This window comes from Zootermopsis nevadensis, unplaced genomic scaffold (assembly GCF_977971745.1).
Source record: "Zootermopsis nevadensis isolate Lab colony 2312 unplaced genomic scaffold, Znev_1.0 Znev_ptg000011l, whole genome shotgun sequence".
In the NCBI taxonomy this organism is placed as follows: domain Eukaryota; kingdom Metazoa; phylum Arthropoda; class Insecta; order Blattodea; family Termopsidae; genus Zootermopsis; species Zootermopsis nevadensis.
In genome coordinates, this window is record NW_028259143.1 from 8,071,533 (window position 1) to 8,093,610 (window position 22,078).

A 22,078-nucleotide genomic window follows, 5' to 3' on the forward strand; every position below is an offset into this window, starting at 1 on the left:
ATTTCAAATATTTCATGTACCTTCTCAATGACACTTCCTTTAAACTTACTGGAGCAGCTTTTCTCCTCGTACGAACATACTCTTCATTTGTGTTACTCAAATTTTCCTTTTCTGCAACAGCAAACAATTCATGTTATAATCCTTGCCCTACTGACTAATTATAAGGAATAATGGCTAAATGCAAAAGGTGAACAACAAATGCCATAGAGCAGAGTCCTTCTTGAGAAGCTGATAAATTCCCTGCCTTTTACCAAACCCAGATTCTTTACTGTGTTCACAAGAGCCATCTATCAGCCTCTATCTATGCACCACTATCTCATACTTCTTAATTTGATAACATCAATAATATTTAGTGAAGCTTTACTCTCTACTTGTATTTAGAAACTGTGCACAGAAAGGACATACACTATGCTGTACTTCTTTAGTGCTGACAATGAACTGGATAGCCTATGCTGGAGGTAATGAAAGAAATATACAAGTAACTGAAGTAGCTTATGCATAAGAAATCAGCATGGTTTTAAAATGCTTAAAATGTGGCTAAAATGTACTGATCAAGCATCTCACTGCAACAGTGAGTGGGCAAGTGTATTTCTGCAGTGCTGAGTACAAGTTCACATGATTAAAACTATATTTTGCCCAATGCAATCAAAATACAGGTCAAATCAACTCACTTATCTCAATCTCTTTGTTCTCCAGCCGAGGTGAAGTCTCCAAGCTTTGGGGCATATTCAGTGGCTCTCTGTGCACAACTGACCGTTCTCTATGTAACACAAAATCTTTATGTAAATAAAGAGTATACAAAATAAAAGGGACATGAAATATAAATTTAAGGACTGGTTGTTATAATTTTTTTACCTTCTACACTCTTTCTCATATATTCCCTTCATTTGTTTGGCAATCATAATTCCTCTCCTCCCCCTTTATTCCTTTTTTTTATCCCTTTCATACACTTATCTGCTTTTTTTCATATTTCTCTAACCATCCCTTCCACATATCAATAAATATATGACAAACACACACTAAAAAATAAACCTACTGCAGTATTTTAATATAAATCTAAAACAGTTTATGAACAAAAAATATTGCATACAACATGCTGGTAAAGGAGAACAATAATGAAAAATATCAGCTGATACTATGTATTACATAATTTCCACATCGTCCCCTTAGTCCATGCCCATTTAAATATCTCATCTATGAGTGCAAGGAAGCACATCAAACTGGCTTTTAAATAATACAGATGACACTAAAAAGTAGTGACATAATACTGTATCACATGATGAATGTTATCAATGTAAACTAGTAATAGAATTCTAATGTTCAACACCACACAGATGACAGCCCACCATCAGGGCATATCCTACATCAAATAAATCCAAACCATATCTCCAAAACCAACTATGCTTCGATCCATTTAAACTAAACAGTCACTTCCAGAGAAGTGTCCCTTCAAAAATTCAGTAGCTACATACCCTGCCCATTGTGATCCACATGATGGCAGGGTTATTCCTAACAGAAAACATTTTATGTCTTTTAACAAAGTGTTATAAAAAGAAAAGTTGTGTGTAAAAATCTTAATGGAATTTTTAGACTGATTTTCTGTGTACTGAATCTAACATAATTACAGTTATGTTGCCCTATTAGTTCTTGAACATCTGGATCCCAGGAAGACAGGAATAATACACAATATATTCTCACAGTTGCACAATGCAATGCTCTTTTGCCTGAACCACACCTCACTGATGTGTTCCATAGGAAATTTATTACTCTGAATGACTGAACAAATTTTAAATTTCCTAAATATCACTACATGGGGGTTTTATTGCAATATGTGACCCAGTGACAAATTAATATGAATGCTCCTCAACTACTTATACATTCTGTTCTATATTTATATTTGTATACCTGTTGATTGTAGACTCCTCAGCAACTGCTCTTGATTTAGGATTCCTCATATTTTTTGACAAACTTTTGCAGTTCAACTTTGCAGAGTGGGCTTTACTTTGACTATATTTTTTCCTAGCTCTTTTTATTGGTTTCCATTCTTCCCCTGATTCTGAGATATCTGAACTGTCATTATGGTACTTTATTTCCGTCCCTTTTCTATGAAACAAATTTACTTCTTCAGTGGCATACAGCTGCAAACCTTCAGATTTAAATGTCTTACAATGATTTGAAGTATGAAATGAGCAGTTATTTGTTTCCTTCCCCACATGAACTTTGTCTGCTACGGATTTGTCATATTCCATATTATGCAATAAAAGACACTCTGTAATTTCCATGTCATCATTTGCTACAGCTTCTTTCTCAGCTGTAAGGTAGTTTTGTGTTGGTTGATCCTTAAATGTGTTTGAACTCTGTTTCTCTGATACAACATAGGTACTTTGACCATTCCACAGACTTCCATAGCTTCCCTGTAAAGCATTACATAATAAAATATATATCAAGTTACCAAGTGGCCATATTGCTCTTTGATGTGGCACCAATAACTTAATTACAATGTAAAAGAAGGAACACTTCTGCATCTTCTGCTGTGGTATGCAAAGCAACATGACAACAGAAAACCACCACATCACAGGAGGAGTAAACATACGTATCTTCTGATAAGACACGCCTCCACATGATCTGCTGAGGCTGAACCAGAAATGACTATGCCAAACTTCTGTGATATTCCTTCTTTTGATTCATGTCACAGCAGAGACATTTGGATATGTTCCTTCTTTTTCATTATCTATTGCATTGCCTGGCAAGTGAATGGGAGTTAGTTTTCTAGGATATTGCTTTTGAGTTAAATAGTGTTCAATCTTAATTATAATTATAAAACAGACGTTCATAGACTTCAAACAAAACTTGAAGTATTATGTCTGTGTGAAGTCAGCAACTAGTCAAAGAGAAAAATAAAGATGGTATGAATTACTCCTTTGACACCGTTTACCACTTTTAAGAATAATGACAATGAGATCAGCTGTTCTAAAAGATAGAAGTTCAGTTATTCCAATCATACCATTTAGAACCAGCCCATAACATAATTTATGTGCATAAGCTACATAAAGTATATTATGGGTGGAAAGTGGGTGGGACTTATGGGTGCACAACAAACAGTGCATGGGATTTTTTATTGTACAGAATGGATTCTAATATGTCACTTACAGATACAAGACAGTTATGTAAATATGAGATAATCTTAAACTTCTTGGTTCAGATAATGCTAGAGATGAGAATTTTTAATTATTATTAATTATTTTCATATTTCTATGACAATCTCTTCAACAAAGAATAAATATTGCAACATTTTACTGCCACATTCTGTTATACACAATTAGAAGTTTGAAGACAGACTGGGTTATGTAACCACCAATTTCTTGATATTATCAGAACCATTACAACAAGCAAAATTTTAATTCTCATTGTGTTGAGGAATCACTGTGATCATAAATGCATTCCATATAAATTTAATCATAAAACAAAATTTTGTAATAAAAACTGACATAAAATTCTGTACAACAAAACCAAAATATATAGGTCCTCTGAAATGTGTTGTAGAGAGGTTCCACTGTAATTACCTCTTCAGTTGACTGATGAGAACAAAAAGGTTTAGATTTTGTTCTTTTTCTTCCTGTAGGAGTACCATCACTTTGGAAACGCCAACTAGGCCCTTCCAAAGGATCTTCATTCCGAATTCTGTTTAAGAACTCCTCTTTTGCTGACAGATAACTTCCTTGCACATCAGAATTGTTTAAAGATACAGCACTGTAATCCATAGTACCGATTCCAGCTGTGAAGTTGAGCTGAGTTTGATTTTCTATTGATGTGTCTAACACGTTGATTCCCAAATCTTCGTTTCCATCCTCATTGTTGTGCGCCTTTGTTTCTGGATAAGTACTAGCACCCATCCTCACTTTTCCCTCTTCTAGCTGAAGAGAGGAAGATATACTTTTAGTTAAAAGAACTTAACATTTGTAAATCACGTGTTACAGGAAAACAATCTAATCTGATGATTCATAACACAACAAACTTAACTTTTTTAATGCACTTCAGCTACAATTTCCAAATAAAGACTGTATGTTAAAAATGAATCTATTTAACCACACAACATTTTCATATATCCGCCTTTGTACAAGCAGTTTAGTTTACGTTCATGTGCAATTACTAAAGGCTTACTTATCCCATATTAACTTGCCTGTTCAATGTTGCTCAGTGTACCATTTTGAAGGTAACGGCCGACATCGTTTAAGGCAACAACCAAACGACATCTCTCACTGACACCATTCATTTGACACTTTCGTAGCTCATTGGATGTTGGATTTTCAGTACGTGAAGATGGTGGGTACTTCCTTACACTAATGTTATTTGGTTGCCAGCTGGGTATTGCAGCTGAAGAACAAATGGATGAAGACGTTACATCCAGTGTCCTACTTGCATACTCAGTTGATGGCTGGTCAGTTAGCTTAGACTCATGTTCAATAACAGGTGTGATATCTACTAAATCTTTAGTGTCTTCTGATACTGAGCAGACAGAATTAACTGGTGTGGCCTCTCCTGATGAAGTGTTGCAAACTTCTGTCACTCTTTCCTGTTCAGGTAATGAAGGCAAGGAAATATGTGAAGATGTGGCACTAACGCAATTACTTATTGAGTCTGTCTTGTTTTCATTCATGAGTATTCCTGAAAACATATCTCTTTTCATTGCCTCCTTGTGCCTGCCCAGGATTCTTGCCAAGGAGAGGCGTTCCAAAGGTACTTCAGCAACTGAAACAGAAAACACTATTTTCAACTTATCACCTCATTTTGTCCAAACATCAAGTCTGACTCACAAGAACAGTGAAACATCGGCTACCTATGACTCTTGACCTGTCCTAAGCCCATCAATATTTAAATATCGTTACCTAACCATCTCCAATGTGCCATTAAAATATATCAAAATAAAAAGTAATTAATTTATGCAAACAGTTTCTACTAAATAATTTCCTATTCACAAAATGAATACAGCTCTTCCATGTTTGCATAACATCCTGCGGATATGGTGGCCGCAGGTCATCTCCAACGAGGAGCTGTGGAGCAGGACGAAGCAAACACCCATTGACATTGAGGTGCGCCACAGGAAGTGCAGGTGGATCGGGCATACGCTGCATTGCGACACAAACAACATCGCCAGACAAGCCCTAGAATGGAACCCGCAAGGCACGAGACGCAGAGGCAGGCCAAAGAACACCTGGAAGCAGAGTGTAGAGGCAGAAAGGAGGGAAGACCTGGCTGGAGATGAAGGCCATGGCACAGAACAGAGTCCGGTGGTGGAAGTTTGTCGATGCCCTATGCTCCACTTAGGAGTTACAGGAGCTAATTGATTGATTGATGTTTGCGTGGGGAGATCCGTGACCAGTTTGACTTCTGAAATGTAAAATCTCAATTTATGTGAACTTTCAATTTCTTCTTTGCATTGTTTATCAATAAATTGCAAATCACATGCAGGGCTGGTGGTAAACCGAATGTTTTAGTGTATATTTTTATTTATTAATACATCAAAGTACCATATAGTGTGAAAAATACTGTAAGATGGGATCAGAAGCATGAAATAGAAGACGAATTTGTGAAATATGTATCTGTAGTTAATTTTTGTAATAATACCATCTTATACATTATTCATCTTACCATAACCTCATTTTTTGGAGCAAAGCATATACATTTTGTATACAAAATTTGTCACATCCCTCTGCTGTTCAATTACTTTTGTTTGTTTCTTAATTTCATCAGTTTTTGTTACATTTTTCACATTCACATGTCCCATCTTAACAAGATCCTCATATTTTGCACCTTTCAAAATTATCCCATTTCTTTTTTCTCTTAGAATATCTCCAGCACAGTGCCAACTGATAGGTTTATCCCATAAAAGGGAGAAACTGCTGGCAACATTTTTCTGAGCAGCATAATACAGTCCTACACATCTCTTTTCTCACCAAAACTTAATACTGCCCTTTTCCCCCATTTCACAGAGATTCAGCTGATTGTGATTAAATGCACCTGCATGTGTGCACTTTAACTTCCTTACTCTGTGATCAGTCTGGTGATTTTTTAACATATTGTGTATGCACACAGTATGTTAGCTATTCAAGGAAAACATGCAGAAAACACTTTCATTAATGAAATTCTATACGAAATTTCTGCTCCAAGGCTTTTGTGGGTCCAGTATGAAGATGACAGTATACAAATAGGCATCATACTGGGGTTTGACTGTACCTTCAATTGTCCATCTTTCTTCCCCACTTAGAGTACTACAAATAAACCTGTTCAAAAGATAATTTAACCTTCCACAGTTTGTACATATTTACATAATGTGCATGATTAAGTGGAAGAAAAACAAACCTAGTTTCCCCAATAACCAGAAATTTGGAAATGGTAATCATTCAATGACTTCCATTAAATTAAAATCCTCAACTCATGAAGATTTAAATATTTCTTACCCGGAAGTATGATATTGTGATAAGATGGAGGAGAGGAACGTGCTGTAATTCTTCTCATACTTGGAGTGATAGAGAGTTCAACAGCCTCCTTGAATAAAAATACAATTCATCATAAAGAAACAACATTCCAAAACTTACGTGAATATAGTAACAACAACTACAGCATATGTAAGACTTGAGGTTCTCACAGCGGTGAGTATGAAGATTTCCGTCTTCTGGGTTGTTGCGCTGTGTAGTCTGGTCGATGTTAACCAACGTTTCAGAGGTCATACTGCCTCCGTCATCAGGGCGATGAATATGCCAATAGGGTGTGAGTTGCTGGGTTTATAGGGCCGGAAAGTGAAAGGTGTAGCCTGCTCCCATTGGCTCGGGGCAGGCTACACCTTTCACTTTCCGGCCCTATAAACCTTAACTTCGTACACAATTACAATTTAAATTACATTTCCTTCTTGTGTTATTTCGCGTTACTGTATCCAATGTAGCCATTACAGATATTCAAATAAAGGAAGTAGGGTAGAACAATTGATTCTGTGTCAGATTTCAGGTTCTTATGACAGCCTTGTAGATTCTACAAGACTATATAAAATGCAATATCCCAGAAGGCTGTTATCTTCAACTGATTTTGTCCCATTTCAATGTAATGTCTCAATTCTTGCATAATCAATCTACGGTTCATGGTTCAAAACAATTACTTCCTAAATATGAAGAGAGGTGTCTGGCTGGACGATGGTACCATCACAGAGAATTAACCCTCCCCAGGTCACTATGGCAACAAAGGTGTCTAGTCATAGTTAGATAAGGTCAAAACAGTATTTATGTCATTATGAAAAGTAGTCATTAAAACTGTCCAATCTAAACTTACATGGAAACTGCTCAACAATTTCTCATATATTACTAATATTTTTCAAGTAATTTTCCAATGCCAAATTTAATTGAAATTTGTTTGCCTGTTCTTAAGTTGTTTCTTGCACAAATATTCCGCTCTGCAAATGTGCCTAAAAAGACCACAACAAACATATACCTCTTCATCCGAATTATATGAAGAAGGCAGGGGAGGGTCCACAGAGTTTTCTGCAATTGTAGCTAGATCCGTTTCTGCAATCTGGCCTGTTGACAAAAATATCACTTCCCTTAATTATATTTGTAAACAACGTGGATTAAACAATAAACACAATGTGGAAGAACCCACTTTTAATAAACACAAAACCTGAAACATTTTTAATATATCACAATTAATTATTATAAGTCGGAGGAGAGCACAATGTGGAAGAACCCACTTTTAATAAACACAAAACCTGAAACATTTTTAATATATCACAATTAATTATTATAAGTCGGAGGAGAGGAGCAATGACTCTTGGGTTATTTAATGGAACTGTTTCATATGCAGAGGTTACACAGTATGACCTGGAAAGACAGAAAAATAACTGCATATCAAAAATATTCTTCAAACATTTTAAGAGCTAAAATTCTTCTTTACTGTCTTTTATTGGATCATTATTTAACAAGATGAAAAAATAACTGCAGATACTGGAATTGCCTGTGCAAATATGCACTAATAAAAAAAGCAAACATGGCTATTTTCTGGGTTGTTGTGCCATATAGTGTGGCAGCTGTTTACCAATATTTCATACAGTCTTGCTGCTTCCATCATCATGGTGATGATGATGTAAGCAGCAAGCACTTCTGACATGCTAGTAAACTTACACTAAACTACATGGTACAACACCAAAGACAGCTATCTTGATAATACCTACCATGAGCAACTCAACTTTCACTTTCCCAAAAAATGTTTTAGTACAGTCAGTTCTGGGCTGTCAATTCGGAAATAAGACGGTTCATATTTGTTATCTTGTTTAGAAACAGGAGCCTAGACATGATGACTGCAGACACGGAAAAGGAGCAAGGTGCTGCTCCAAAAAGCACTCACTGTTTGATATGTAACAGTAGAGTTTGTGTCTCAACTCGTAATAGTCTTGAGATCTTCCATAAAACTATAGTAACAACATCAGAAAGACCATTATCATATACTATTGGAGCGGTGTTGGGTCAGGAAATGAGTGAGGATTCTGTTCATAGTAATGTAATCTGTAAGAAGTGCTTCAAGTTGATTAATGAGGTTGATGAAATAGAAACTCGATTAGCAGAACTGAAATTCGAACCTACAACAAACTATCAGCGAACACTGAAAATTCAGAGTGATGGTGGAAAACAGTCACCAACACTGGATGATGATCGCAAGTTGCCTCTCGGTTCTGATGATGGAAATGTTAGGAAGAATAACCTACAAGGATCCCGGAAGAAACTTATATCAAAGAAAGTTAAGCCACCCCCCTCACACAACAGTGAAGAGGACTATGAACAAAAGGAAAATACTCATTGTGAAGTGGAATTATCAGAACATGATAGTGACAGTGACATGAACCCAGATGTTATTGTAACTGCAGAAGTTGGTACAGAAGATAATAGCGATGTTCTTCGTAAGTTGTTCGAGGAAATAACATCTTTGCGTGAAATAATATCTGTTCTATAGAATGAAAGAATACAAGATACGCGTTTTCAAGTAAAGCAAGTAAATGAAATTGGCTGGCATTATGCAGCTAAAGGATATGAGAAAAGAAGGAAACAGGCTACTCAACCGTTTCTAGTTCCAACGAGAAACAAATTTAGTGCACTAAATGAAGTTGCTGATGAGACTCAATCAAGGAAAGCTTCAAGTTGCCCAAAGGTAAATGTTTTGAAAAATAAAAATAAACTGATGTTCGTGATATACCTATGTCGCTCAGTAAAAACAATATTGATGTCTCAGTGTATGGTGAAGTAAGTCCTAGTGCTAAGATAAAAGGTGTATTGAAGAATTGTTTAAGAGATTGTTCATCATTTGGCTCTCAGGACTATGTAGTAATTATGGGAGGTGCCAATAACATTGCTAGAAATGAGACAAAGAATTGTAAAAATACTTTAAAGAGAACACTTGCTGCACTAACCACTACGAATGTTGTGGTTTTTAATATACCAATTAGGCATGATTTAATAAAAGAATCAGTAGTCAATAAGGAAATTATAAAAGCAAATATGGACATAAACAAGCTATGTAAAAGATTTAGAAATGTAAAAGTGATGGACTTAAGCAATATAAGTAGAGCTTATCATACAAGGCATGGGCAGTATTTAAATAGAGTAGGTAAAGAGTATGTCACTCAAGAAATAAGTAAAATAATAGGTTTTCTTATTATTAGTGTTCTGTCTGACGACAGGTCCATATATTATGAACAGGATCCTTCCATCCTCTTCAGGTATAATATAGGTAATAATAGAGAAATCAACTCTGAAGTGATAGCCTTAGGTTTTTTAAGTCAGGGAAAGTAATAAAAAAGACTGGACCACAATGGTTCCAATCATTACAAAATAAAAAAAAACTCTACCCAGGCAACAATTAAAAATAATACATCAAAATGCACAGTATCTCAGAAATAAAACTGAGCTATTTACAGCATTCCTCCAAACTACCACACCAGATATCTTGGCCACTTCTGAACATGGTCTTAAAGATGATGAAATAATTCAATGTACATTAGAAGGTTACACTGTAGCTTCACACTTCTGTAGAAAAGAACATAAAGGGGGTGGGATAGCTATTTATAGCTCTAAGAATTTATTACAATATAAAACAGTGAAATGGATTACAGAAAAAAGTATAGAAAAAACATTTGAGGTTGCTGGTATAGAACTAACAGGTGAAAGAAAGAAAATAACAATTATTGCATTATATTGATCACCAAGTGGTGCATTACATGAATTTTTCATACAGTTAATAGGTATTCTTGAGCAATTAGTACAGAAAGATTGTTATATTATAATAGTAGGTGATTTTAACATAAATACTCAAGAAGATGGGTGTGACCACAAACAGTTACTAGATGTTATAAATACTTTTAATCTGACTATGACAATAAATATACCCACTCGAGTAACTGAAAGTATGGCAACAATTATATACCAAATCATTACTTGCCTTCACACTGCTATTTCACTGATGTAATTAACAGCCTACTCTCAGATCACTATGCTCAATGTATAACTATTAATATGACTATACCACAACAAATTAGATGCTATAGAGAGGGTAGGAATGTATCTGAAGCCAATGTATTAGGCTTTTGCTCTTTAATACAAAATGAAACTTGGACTGAAATGTTCTGTGATAATGATGTGGAGAAAAAATGGGTTTCTTTCTCTAGTATTTTTAACTATTATTTTAATGTAGCCTGCCCAAAAGTTAGAAGAAATATTGTAAGTGCTTTAAATGTTCCTTGGATAAATAATGATGTTATTATAGCAAGAACAAAATTAAAAAAATTATATGATCTTTACATGCAAAGTAAGATTCAGGAACATAGAGACAAGTATAAAATATATAAAAAGGAATATAATGTAGTAATAAAAAATGCAAAAGCAAACTACATCCAGCACATTATAACTAGTGCAAATAACACTCCTAGAGTATTGTGGAAATTTGTAAATAGAGAAAGAGGCTCTTTAAATAATATATTGACTAGTAATATTCACCTACAAGTAGGAAATAAAACAGTTACAAGTCCGAGCAGAATATGTAATATTTTTAACGGTACTTTCTTAGAAACTGTTAGTAAACTCATACTTGATAAAAATTTGATGCCTCCACAAACTAGTAATAGTACAATAAGTATAAAAGATTCATTGGTCTTATTAGAAATAACTGAGACTGAATTGATTAAAGTAATTTAGAGTTTGGAGAATAAAAAATCAGCAGGACTTGATGATATCTCTCCCTATTTATTAAAGAAATGTGTACCTTACATGATAAGTCCACTACTAGAACTGATCAATGCATCAATTAGAGAAGGCATCCTCCTATCTACATTAAAAAAATCAGTTGTAAAACCAATTTTCAAAAAAGGGGCGAAAGAAGATGCAAATAATTATCGTCCTATTACTCTTGTTCCAGCTCTTTCAAAGGTTCTGGAAAAGGTAACAGCTAATTTCTTTTTTAGATAAACACAATATACTTAATAAATCTCAGTTTGGATTTAGGAAAAATAAATCTTAAAATGATGCAATTGCTGCAATCATTGAAAATATAATTGAAAATCTGAATAATAAAATACAGTGTAATTGTGTACTATTAGATTTATCAAAAGCATTTGATTGTATTGAACTTAACATCCTTATAGATAAATTATTCCAATATGGAGTTCGTGGCATACCACTTCAGCTAATTAAATCCTATCTCACAAATAGAACTCAACAAGTAAAAGTCTCACATGTAGCAAACAATCAAATGAAAGAATACTTGTCAAGTAGCCTTCCAGTTAGATATGGAGTTCCTCAAGGTTCTGTCCTTGGTCCATTACTTTTTATTTTATATGTAAATGATATCCCACATCTAACACAAAGCAGAATATTAATGTATGCTGATGACACTTCAATACTGAATATGGGTCGGGATATGAATGAACTCCAAAAGGTAACCTTATACAATACAGACTTGGTAGAGCAGTATTTTGAGACAAATAATTTATTTATAAACCCAACTAAAACACATTACATTTTTTCCAGACAAAACAATGTAGGGAGGAAAGTAATCAAACAATTTTAATAAAGAACAGGGAAATTGTTAAAGTAAAAAGTACTAACTTCCTGGGAGTTGTGATTGATTGCACCCTGAGTTGGGAAGTACATATTGAAAGAATGTGTAGTAGAATTAGCCGTAACCTATTTATAATTAATAGACTTTCTAAAATACTTAGCCTAAATGAAAGAAGAATGTTGTATTATGGTTTGATTTATCCCTTTTTGTCTTACGGAATCGTCGTATGGAGACAGAGTGCTAAAGTACTTACTAGACGAATTTTTACTCTTCAAAAAAGGGCAGTAAGGTACACAGCAGGTTTAAAACCAATTGAATCGTGCAGAGATAGTTTTAGGCATTTAAAGATATTAACAGTATACTCGTTATACATTCAAGAAACCATTTTATATGCAAAATAAAAGTGTGTCTGCACTGTAAACAAACAAGTACATACATATAACACAAGAAATAATAATGACTATCATAAATATGTGCATAGGTTGGAGCTTTATAATAGTAAACCGTCAGTAGCAGGTTGTTTCTTCTATAACAAACTGCCTACTTTAATAAAACAAATAAGAAATAACAATCAGTTTAAGAAGGAATTGAAGGACTTTCTTATTAAGGGGTGTTACTATTCACTAGAAGACTATCTTAATGAAGAATTTTCGAATTTTGGCTACTAATAATCTAATGTGTATAATGCTATATCTCTAATGGGATTATATCATAATCATTATTGTATTTTGATAATGTATAATATAGATTGACATATCCTATATCAATGTATTTTGATCTACATGAAAAATAAATTTTTATTATTATTATTATTATTATTATTAGGAGCACATAGAAGGGTTTCTTTGACTTTTGCTCATGTGAGATGATGCTCACTTGCAAGAAATCTAAACTAAATGTACTAACATGAATGTTTCTGTAAATACACATGTAAATATATAAAAATTATCAATTCTTACATAAAAACATCTGTATTTTTATTTCCTGTTTACTGCAGTCTAGTTCTAAAATGCCCAGTAGGGCAACATTAAATTACAACATAACATCAATGTGCTCAGTGCCATTTCTATAAACACAGGTTGTACAACAATATTTTATATAAAAATTACAAAAATATTTGAGTACCACTTACACTGAGGAACAAATTCAAAACAAGAGGCAAAATTTATATTCATAATACACTAAGAATATAAGAAACCTATGAAATGTGTGCTATCTTGTAGATTAAATCTTACCTTCTCACAACATGAAAGCATACACAGTAAAGAGAAGAATACTGGGACATAAGAAAGATGAATGGGAGAATAGAGAAAACTACTCAATAAGGAGAATCACAGCAGGATTTGAAATTTTCATGATGGTGAGTCTGACAATGGCCATCTTCTGAGGAGAATCATAGTTTGCACTATTCACTCAGTATTGTTATGGCAATTCAATTAGAGTTATGGTGGACATGTAGTTCATATTGGGGAACATGGGGAATATACACAAGTATTTAATTGGTAAACTTAATGAAAAGAGAACATGTGAGAAACAAATAAATGGAAAGATAATATTTACCCTTCAACAAGCAATATTTTAAATGACTTAAAAGTACTGTAACAGTAAGTTTCCTCCCACAAGAAGAATCCTGTAACTTATGCCACTTTCTTCAAAGCGTCAAGAGAATGATAAAACTGAGCACATAGTGTAATCAGTTCACAACAGATGTCAGAAGCTAGCAGTCCTTGGAATAACAGATATGCTGTACACTCACACTCTACAGAACAATGTGGGTACATTCATGCTCAATGCAGCATCATGATGCTGAATGTACTGGTATGTTTGTACTCATCAACGTGTTAAACATATCTTTGGGAACACGTTATGAGGAAACAAAGTGAAATTGATTGTATTGACTCTGGACAGACTACTGAGGAATGCTTTTGAGGTAGTGATGATGAACCTTCTGGTTCCATAATGACAGGGAATTTGTAGAGTATTTAAATATCCAACAAGGAATATCCTGTATCAGAGAGTTTATTAGTTAAACAGTATAGATAACAATAAAATACAATACCTTCATCTAATTCCTGTAGTGGAGATCTTATTTGCTCCAATGGACTATTTGATCGCACATCTTGCAGGTTGAGGCGCTGTAGTGTAATGGTTGGTTTTATAATAGGATGTCCACTAACCATGGGGTTTACATGATTTACTGGCTGTGACTTGGAGGACAGTTGTGATACTGATGGCATGTAGCATGAAAATAATTAACAAAAATTAAAAATTAACTTACAATTGAACCAAATCCATGCTAATTATAAAGGTGACATATAACTAACTGTGTCTCTTAAATGGTCTTCAGTATACAAACATGAAGCTACAATAATTGAAATTGGCCAGAGGAATAATTAGAATCACTTATTGAAATGTAAATACACATTTAGAATATTTATAAACAAACTCATATCCATCTGTGAAAGGCTATAATAATTTCAGACAATAAAAAGAAAATATATATTTTGGCTTCAAATATAATTTCATGTACTCTGTATTTTATAAAAGCTAATATCATGCTTGCTTGCTGTCAGTAAACAGTTTCTTGCTCTCACAAAGGAAATTAGTGCAAACATCGTAGAAAATATATCTGCAAACATCTTGACATGGAACACAGCTGATATGAAAAGTTCTTAGTATTGACACTAGATGGCAAAATGTTGTGTACAAGGGTCCAAAAAATAACCTGCAATAAGGTCCTGTAGTTTCATGAAAATAAAATTGAATAGTTTCAATAGAACAACTTCTGCGTCATGACTTGTATATTACTGTAACTTGTTTAAAGTAGCAAGAACCATGGCAGAATGCCAAATTTGCATGTGAACACATAGGTCAGGTAGTAATGGACAGTAACCATTCAGTCTGTGACTTCCTTTACTGCTGTAAACATCATGTGCTTTTCAAAAAATATCAGTTCTGTTTAATTAATTTAATTAAGTGTGATCATGAGTAGCATGGAAGGTGGTCACAGGGTAAGAAAAGGGAAAAATAGCAAAAAATGTCTACAGCATGTAAAGATACATGAAAGAGGAGGAAAACAGAGGTAGTCAAGTTGTGCTGAAGAATTTTCAAGAGAAAGTACAATATGCTGCTATGTAACGACAGGAAGTGTAGGGAAGAACAGCTTCCAATAGATCCAGTAATTGATGAGCTGTCAGAGGCAACTTATTAATGCACGTGTTGACAGTAAGACATAGTGACTATTGCCAGCTGTAGCTGGAACAGTAGATATGAAGAATAAATGAGTGGTATAAAAGTACTATAGCAGGAAGCTTACCTGATAAGTCTATACTAATTATACAGGGTGATCCAAAAGTCGCGCAGAAGAGCATGGAAAAGTAAATATTGGCAACACTGTACTGTTGGCCGGGTGTTGTGCAAGCAGTATGACCTTGAGACATCTGCTAGGTCTCACCAGTTGAGTAGCGGCATTCGAAAGTGTAAGATGAGTTTTTCACAAGCGGGGCGAGTATTTATTGTGGAACATTATTTTACGACGAATTCGTACACAGAATGCCAACAATCGTTTGTGCATAGTTTTCCAAAATCGTGCGTGCCAAATAAATCAGCAATATGCCGAATTGTTCGCCGTTTTCGTGAAACAGGCAGCGTAAGTGACAAGAAGCGATCTGGACAGCCATCAAGTCTCAGTGATGAAAATTTGAATAAAACCAAGCCTCATCTGTAAAGAAAACGTTGTCCAAGATGCCGACACCGTCCATCACAAGTTCTTGGAACCATTTACATTATCGTAATCTTTTCCCTTTGCCCGGTTCCTTGAGTTCGTGCATTATGTGAATTCTGTAAGGCACAAGTTTCAGCCGCCTCGTACACCTCTGCATTGTTCCATAACTCAATCCAGTCTTCTGTGCTAATCTTCTTAAGGACTTCTTGGGTGACCATTCTAAGCACTGCCTAACTTCATTCAAAATTTCATCACTCAGACTTGATGGCTGTCCAGATCGCTTCTTGTCACTTACGCTGCCTGTTTCACGAAAATGGCGAACAATTCGGCACGCGCGATTTTGGAAAACTATGCACAAACGATTGTTGGCATTCCGTGTACGAATTCGTCGTAAAATAATGTTCCACAATAAATACTCGCCCCGCTTGTAAAAAACTCATCTTACACTTTCGAATGCCGTTACTCAAATGGTGAGACCTAGCAGATGTCTCAAGGTCATACTGCCTGCACAACACCCGGCCAACAGTACAGTGTTGCCAATATTTACTTTTCCATGCTCTTCTGCGTGACTTTTGGTTCGGGTTTTGCGACTTTTGGATCACCCTGTATTAATGATTATTTCTTAGTTTCTTTAATGCCACTTTTTCAACAAGACAGATTATAGTGTCAAAGGTTAGAATAATGTGAATGTTGAATTGAAAAATCTGTTGACAGAAGTAGTTACACCTTGTTTTTAAGGTATTTGCTTACAAGTACTGAGGGGGAGAAAAAAGTCTGGATGATATGACTTACAATTATGTGATCTGGTAAAGCTTCCCATTTTTATATTTGGAACAGTATGTCTACAGCGAGAAATTCGGTCTGAAATGAAGAAAACAGTTCAAGTAACACACTAATATTCTTACACTCAGGCAGAAGTGTACACACATGTAACATTTAATTTGCACAGCAAATGCAGCACTACATATTCCAGACCATATCTAAAGTTCCTATTATTTCCTAAGGAATATGAACCAGAAAGCCTTTTGTTCTTCTATGGATTGTCCCATGCAGTGAACTGAGTATGCTCTTTGTGTAATGGGCTACAGTTGGTTATGTGGATAGGCAAAATTACAACAGCGAATTAGATTACTTCAGTGTCACTTATTAAATCAGTTCAATAAACCTGCTCTAGATAAATTGGAATCTCAAGCAGACCTAAACTTTAACAACAGAAAAAAAGAAAAGATTCCAAAGTATTAAATAATTTGGCAGAATTACCTACTCAATTAAAAGAAATGTCCCACTCCACCAATTTCAGTTAAATAATGAAAGAAGAGAAATAACATGAACATTTTCAGATGTAACTTCCCACAATCTTTGAATTTAACGTATGTACATTTAAAAATGACACTTCTATGTGTATGATTTCATTATTGAATCTAACCTGCATTGTCAGCCTTTATTCCTCCAACTGGTATTGACAGTTCCACCTGACATGCAGACCGTATTTCAGTTAAGGAATCCACCAGCTTCAAAACCTGATTTCCAATCAATCGAGATGTTACGTCAATTTTGGAAAGTGTCTCCTACAACAACACAAAACCTATGTTAATAGCACAGCACAAGAAGGTATGTTTGAGGTTGGTCCGTCTGTCAGTGTGGCTAACTATATTTGAACAAATGTATATAAAAGAAAAGTTTGTATTCTGTTACAAAAAACTGATTTATTAGCATTAAGTTTATTCCAGAGCTACACATTTTAACCATAAAAGGTGATCATCAGGTTCTACAGACGTATCTGAAGAAGTTTGTAATTAAATGCAGTACATATGATACTTTTAGGCAAAACTGCCTAAAACATGTTACATACACTAACACTAAAGTATAGCTACATGCGACAAAAATTACAATGTTTTGTTACACACCTTTTACAGAATTTCAACTAAAAATATGATCTCATTTAGGTTAAAATCTGCTTCAGATATATCTATAGAGCCTGATGATGATCCTGTATGATCAAAACATGCAGCTCTATATTAAACTTATTAAATAAATAAAAAATCTGTTGTGAGTGACAGAACATACACTTTCGTTTCCAACAACAGAATACAAAGAATAGACATATTTTTTTAACCTATGCACTGAAGTTCTTCAGTCACAAGTTTTAGCCTTACAAGTTATATACACCCTACAACAAGTCACACCAATTAACAAGTGGTCTCCTCAACTGACAAAAAGAAACCACTTTCACTTCAGTCATAAAAATATTTATGAGAATTAACTTGCTTAGAAGATACCTAAGACTGAATAGTGTTCTACCACCTGCAGTTAGCAAATGCAAGAATACCCCTTGAAGTATTTGGGAAATGTAATTAAAATTGCAGAGGAATTATTTTTCTCACACTGTCAATGCAACATAAGGCTGAACTGTTACAAACTAGAATCTCAATATGGCTTCAGATAAAAACAATATATAAAATTCAACCACAATATAAAAAAAGATATTATAACTAGAACATTCTATTGCAATCAGATATTGAAGCAAATAAATGTTACAAAGTGGGCATAAACAAGAAAAACCACAGCAAGCCTGACTGTATAAAAGTTGTAATGATACAGCCAGTATACAAGAGGACCTAGACAGAGTGCCTGAAGAAAAGTGGTCACCCAACTGTGAGGAGTAGTTCCCAATCATCCAGCTAGGTGCAACAACTAGATAGTATATTGCTGCCCCCAAAAGGAAACCTCATAACTCATCAAAATTGAGAAAATGAGATTCCCATGCTATCTCATAGCAAACATCCCAAACGAAGTATTTGAAAACACTTTAACATCCGTTAGCTTTCTTGCAGATATGAGTTTTTCTTGTGAGGGTGATGATATCTAATGCATAGCATCAGAAAGTAATTGTGAGCTGAATTCATATGTCAGTTGTGGTCACCAGCATATCAGAGGAACATATCTCACCTTCCAAAATACTTATAAACTGCAACAAGGTGTCACACCCCAGAAGATGACAATCAACATCTTCACAAAGGAAAACAGGAGACTGCAGTTGACAATTCTACCATGATAGATAGGGAAAAGGCAAAAGGAATAAGAATAGACAGGTACAAACAGCTTGGTTACAGGCCAACCTAGGTGATGTGGGATGGCCTAAATATATGTGCACAGCATGTATAGACAATCAAAACAAAATTAGAACACAAAGAAGATAAGACAGTGTTATAGGCAAAGCATAAAAGCCAGACATTCTGTACAATAGCAAAACATGAAATATAAAGTTTTTGATCTACTATTATATCCACAGATTATGAAAACTTATAACAAGTTTCCAAAATGTGAATTAAAAAATACTTTCTAGACTATATATATTCTATCATCATGAGACTCATATTTTAAAAACTTATGAACCATGATATAAAAAGGCAGAAGAGCAACCAGTTATTAAGTCCGAAATTACTTACCCCACGACGTCTCCATGATACTTCTAAAATGTTGTATCGTATAGTATTCTCCATAAGAAGTTGTTTACATCTCTGTATATCTTTCCTTAATCTGGCATTTTCTCGTGCCAACTGAAGATTGTTTGATCTCCATTTCCTTGAACCTACATTGTAAACAGAAATTCCAAAATGTATGTTTTCACAGTACAAAACGGAGTCATGATGTTTCCACAGTATAAAGTGGACTCATCATAAGATATCTGCAAAACAATACACTTACCAGATTTTGACAGAAATGAGAAGCTCAAACTTTTTCTTTTCATCTTCATGTTTCTACCTCACTGATATGATGTACGCAAATTTTGATCATGAGACCAGACATTTTCCCCTAACAATGCATCTAAAAAAAGAACAAGCATATTTCATAATGCACTGTTACAAAACATCAAACTTCCATTATACTGAATCAAACACATTGACATACCTACAGGGATAAAACTAATTTTAGACACAATAACATTCCAAGGCAATTTTATTTCAAAGAGTCAGAAGCCAAGTCAATTACAATGCCTTCATAAAAAACAAATAACTACATTAAACATATGCATGCAGGCAAAAAGAATCCATAACATACAAGACCACCCTATAACAATTTTAATTCAAAAGTGACAAATCGCTAAAAATGGGAGATGGCACATACTTCTCAAGCGCATTTTATAAATTGTGATATATAAATATAAAAGTAAAAAAGTAAAGCTGTCCCACTATACAACACGTAGGAGCTTGGGGGTGGGGGTGGTATAATTCCAACTCATTCACAACCTCGGCATTAGATGGGGTAAGTGATCAGCGTCACGCCCCGGCCGCACTTTACCATAAATACAACAAGAAAGAGTTTCGACCTAACGCAGTAAGCATTTAAAACATAAAACCTTATATAATATTAGACTGGTACGTAGGATACTCTGATGCCCGAAAAGTCAAAATTCTGTCCTTAAACAAAAATTTAACCTAATATTTTACGCACGATTATACGTTAAGTATCACTGTTTACAACCAAAGAAGCAAGAACCAGAAATCTCCTTCGAAGCACTAATTTTAAACATCAATTAAACAACGCTACTTCTACAACATTGCGAACGGTTAATATTCGATCCAACACTCAAACAAACTCGTATTGCCTACGTTGTAATCATAGGTAACAGGATAGGATCAACGGACGTCAAAATCACGATATCTCAACATGTTTGCCAACATACTCACTTAAAAAAGTTGTTTTTAGGACCTTAATCTATGATTATGGTATGGATATAAGTGTAAAGTCAAAAAATTTAATGTTTCCAACCAACGTTAATGGCTCAGAGTAAGAACTAATGGTTTTCTTGATGGAGGCAGGGATTTCTGTGGTATGTTCCACAGTTAGTGGTGCGAATAAGTAGACCGCGTTCACTAGCAGATAATATTATGTAAACGTTATCTTCCACCGTACGCTAGAATGGATAATTCGAATTTAATTACACTCCTTTTGGAGAATTTCTGAAAAAATGTCCAACTCTTGAAACTATAATTTAGATCGGATAATTTTAACGACCATTTCACAAAAGCGCGAGAACTCATACTGCCTTCAACTTCTCCCAAATACGTGTTTTAACCAACTGGGAAATGATAAAATTTTCATTAGACATAACTGGATTTTAGTGTACATACTTAAATAAACATTCACAGCATTAATAATTATTTTTAAATTGATCATTATGATCAAATATAACATAATGCACAATATAATTTATTTCCACCCTACACAATGTTGGTATTAATCATTGCTCACCAACTAACTTTACGGGAGCAGAAGTTTTGAAAAGTTCAGACAATAAATTTCCCGCTTTTTATGGAACCCGGAAGTTTATTGACACGGATTAAAAAGCTTCTTATGAGCAACTCAGAGATTATGAAACAAAGACAGTCACGTCCAAGTACACCTATAATTTGTTTGTTTACATTCCTGTCCAGTGCTGCCATCTACGTGACTATATGGAACACAGTTCCGCCATATAGGCGGGCAATAGGGAGAACTTACAAAGTTGTGGGGAGAATATTGAATAGTTTGAGTGTGGCTGCCTTCTGCGTTGTAGTACCATGTATTCTGGCAAAAACGTTTTCCGACTTTCAGAGGAGCTTACCCTTGTGATGGAGACAGCAAGATTCTTTGAAACGTCTGTCAAAAGAAATAAGTTTACACGATGTTACATCCTAGAAGACTTCATTCTCGTCGCTGTGAGGACCGTAAATCTCACTAATTAGAAAACAAATAATTACGAAATGAGAGGATGAAAGTTCTGGTAAACGAATACAAAGAAGATGGCTGTTTTCTCGGTTATAGCGTCGTGTAATCTGGTAGAAGTTTGCCAATGATTCAGGGCCTTGATGACGGAGACAGCAAGGATATCTGAAACGTTAGCAAACTTCTACCTGATCTCATGGCGCTACAACCCAGAAAACAGCCACCGTCTTTCTCATCGCCATGATAACCTTAAATCCTATAAAGTACTAAGAAGTGTACCCCAAAGGAAACACTGATTCTGCTTTTAATTATCTTAATATTGTGCTAAGTATTGTTTTGTACGTGCACAGATAATTGTTGGCATAATTATTTTAATAAATTGATGAGAAGTTATTTTTATAGTACAGTCATATTTTCGTCCAACTCGTTTAATTTTCTGTTTGCTGCACATAACATCCCTAGAGTAATCACATTTTTCTGTTTAATGTTCTCTTTGCAAATAACGCTGAATGTACTTTGATGTGTTTGATCAGATAAATAATATCTATATGTGTATGG

The 22,078-nt window shown here is 34.7% G+C and overlaps 1 protein-coding gene across 7 annotated transcripts in view; it reads right to left on the reverse strand.

Moving 5' to 3' along the window:
- Positions 1-22,078, reverse strand: part of LOC110834635 (uncharacterized) — a 42,369-nt gene that overhangs the window by 6,164 nt on the left and 14,127 nt on the right. For 2 of the 7 annotated variants that reach the window (XM_087347222.1, XM_087347216.1), the window contains exons 1-13: positions 19,940-20,462; positions 19,520-19,639; positions 19,261-19,403; positions 17,238-17,379; positions 16,604-16,672; positions 14,147-14,314; positions 7,480-7,565; positions 6,459-6,546; positions 4,181-4,749; positions 3,564-3,914; positions 1,906-2,414; positions 672-760; positions 21-111 (exon numbers count right to left, since the gene is read on the reverse strand). In XM_087347222.1, coding sequence (XP_087203348.1) covers positions 21-111; positions 672-760; positions 1,906-2,414; positions 3,564-3,914; positions 4,181-4,749; positions 6,459-6,546; positions 7,480-7,565; positions 14,147-14,314; positions 16,604-16,672; positions 17,238-17,379; positions 19,261-19,403; positions 19,520-19,568 — 2,354 coding nt within the window. In that variant the 5' untranslated portion in view covers positions 19,569-19,639; positions 19,940-20,462. Of the gene's footprint in view, positions 1-20; positions 112-671; positions 761-1,905; positions 2,415-3,563; positions 3,915-4,180; positions 4,750-6,458; positions 6,547-7,479; positions 7,566-14,146; positions 14,315-16,603; positions 16,673-17,237; positions 17,380-19,260; positions 19,404-19,519; positions 19,640-19,939; positions 20,488-22,078 lie in introns of those variants that run through there. The other 5 variants (XM_087347221.1, XM_087347220.1, XM_087347218.1 and 2 more) reach the window with 5 other exon arrangements.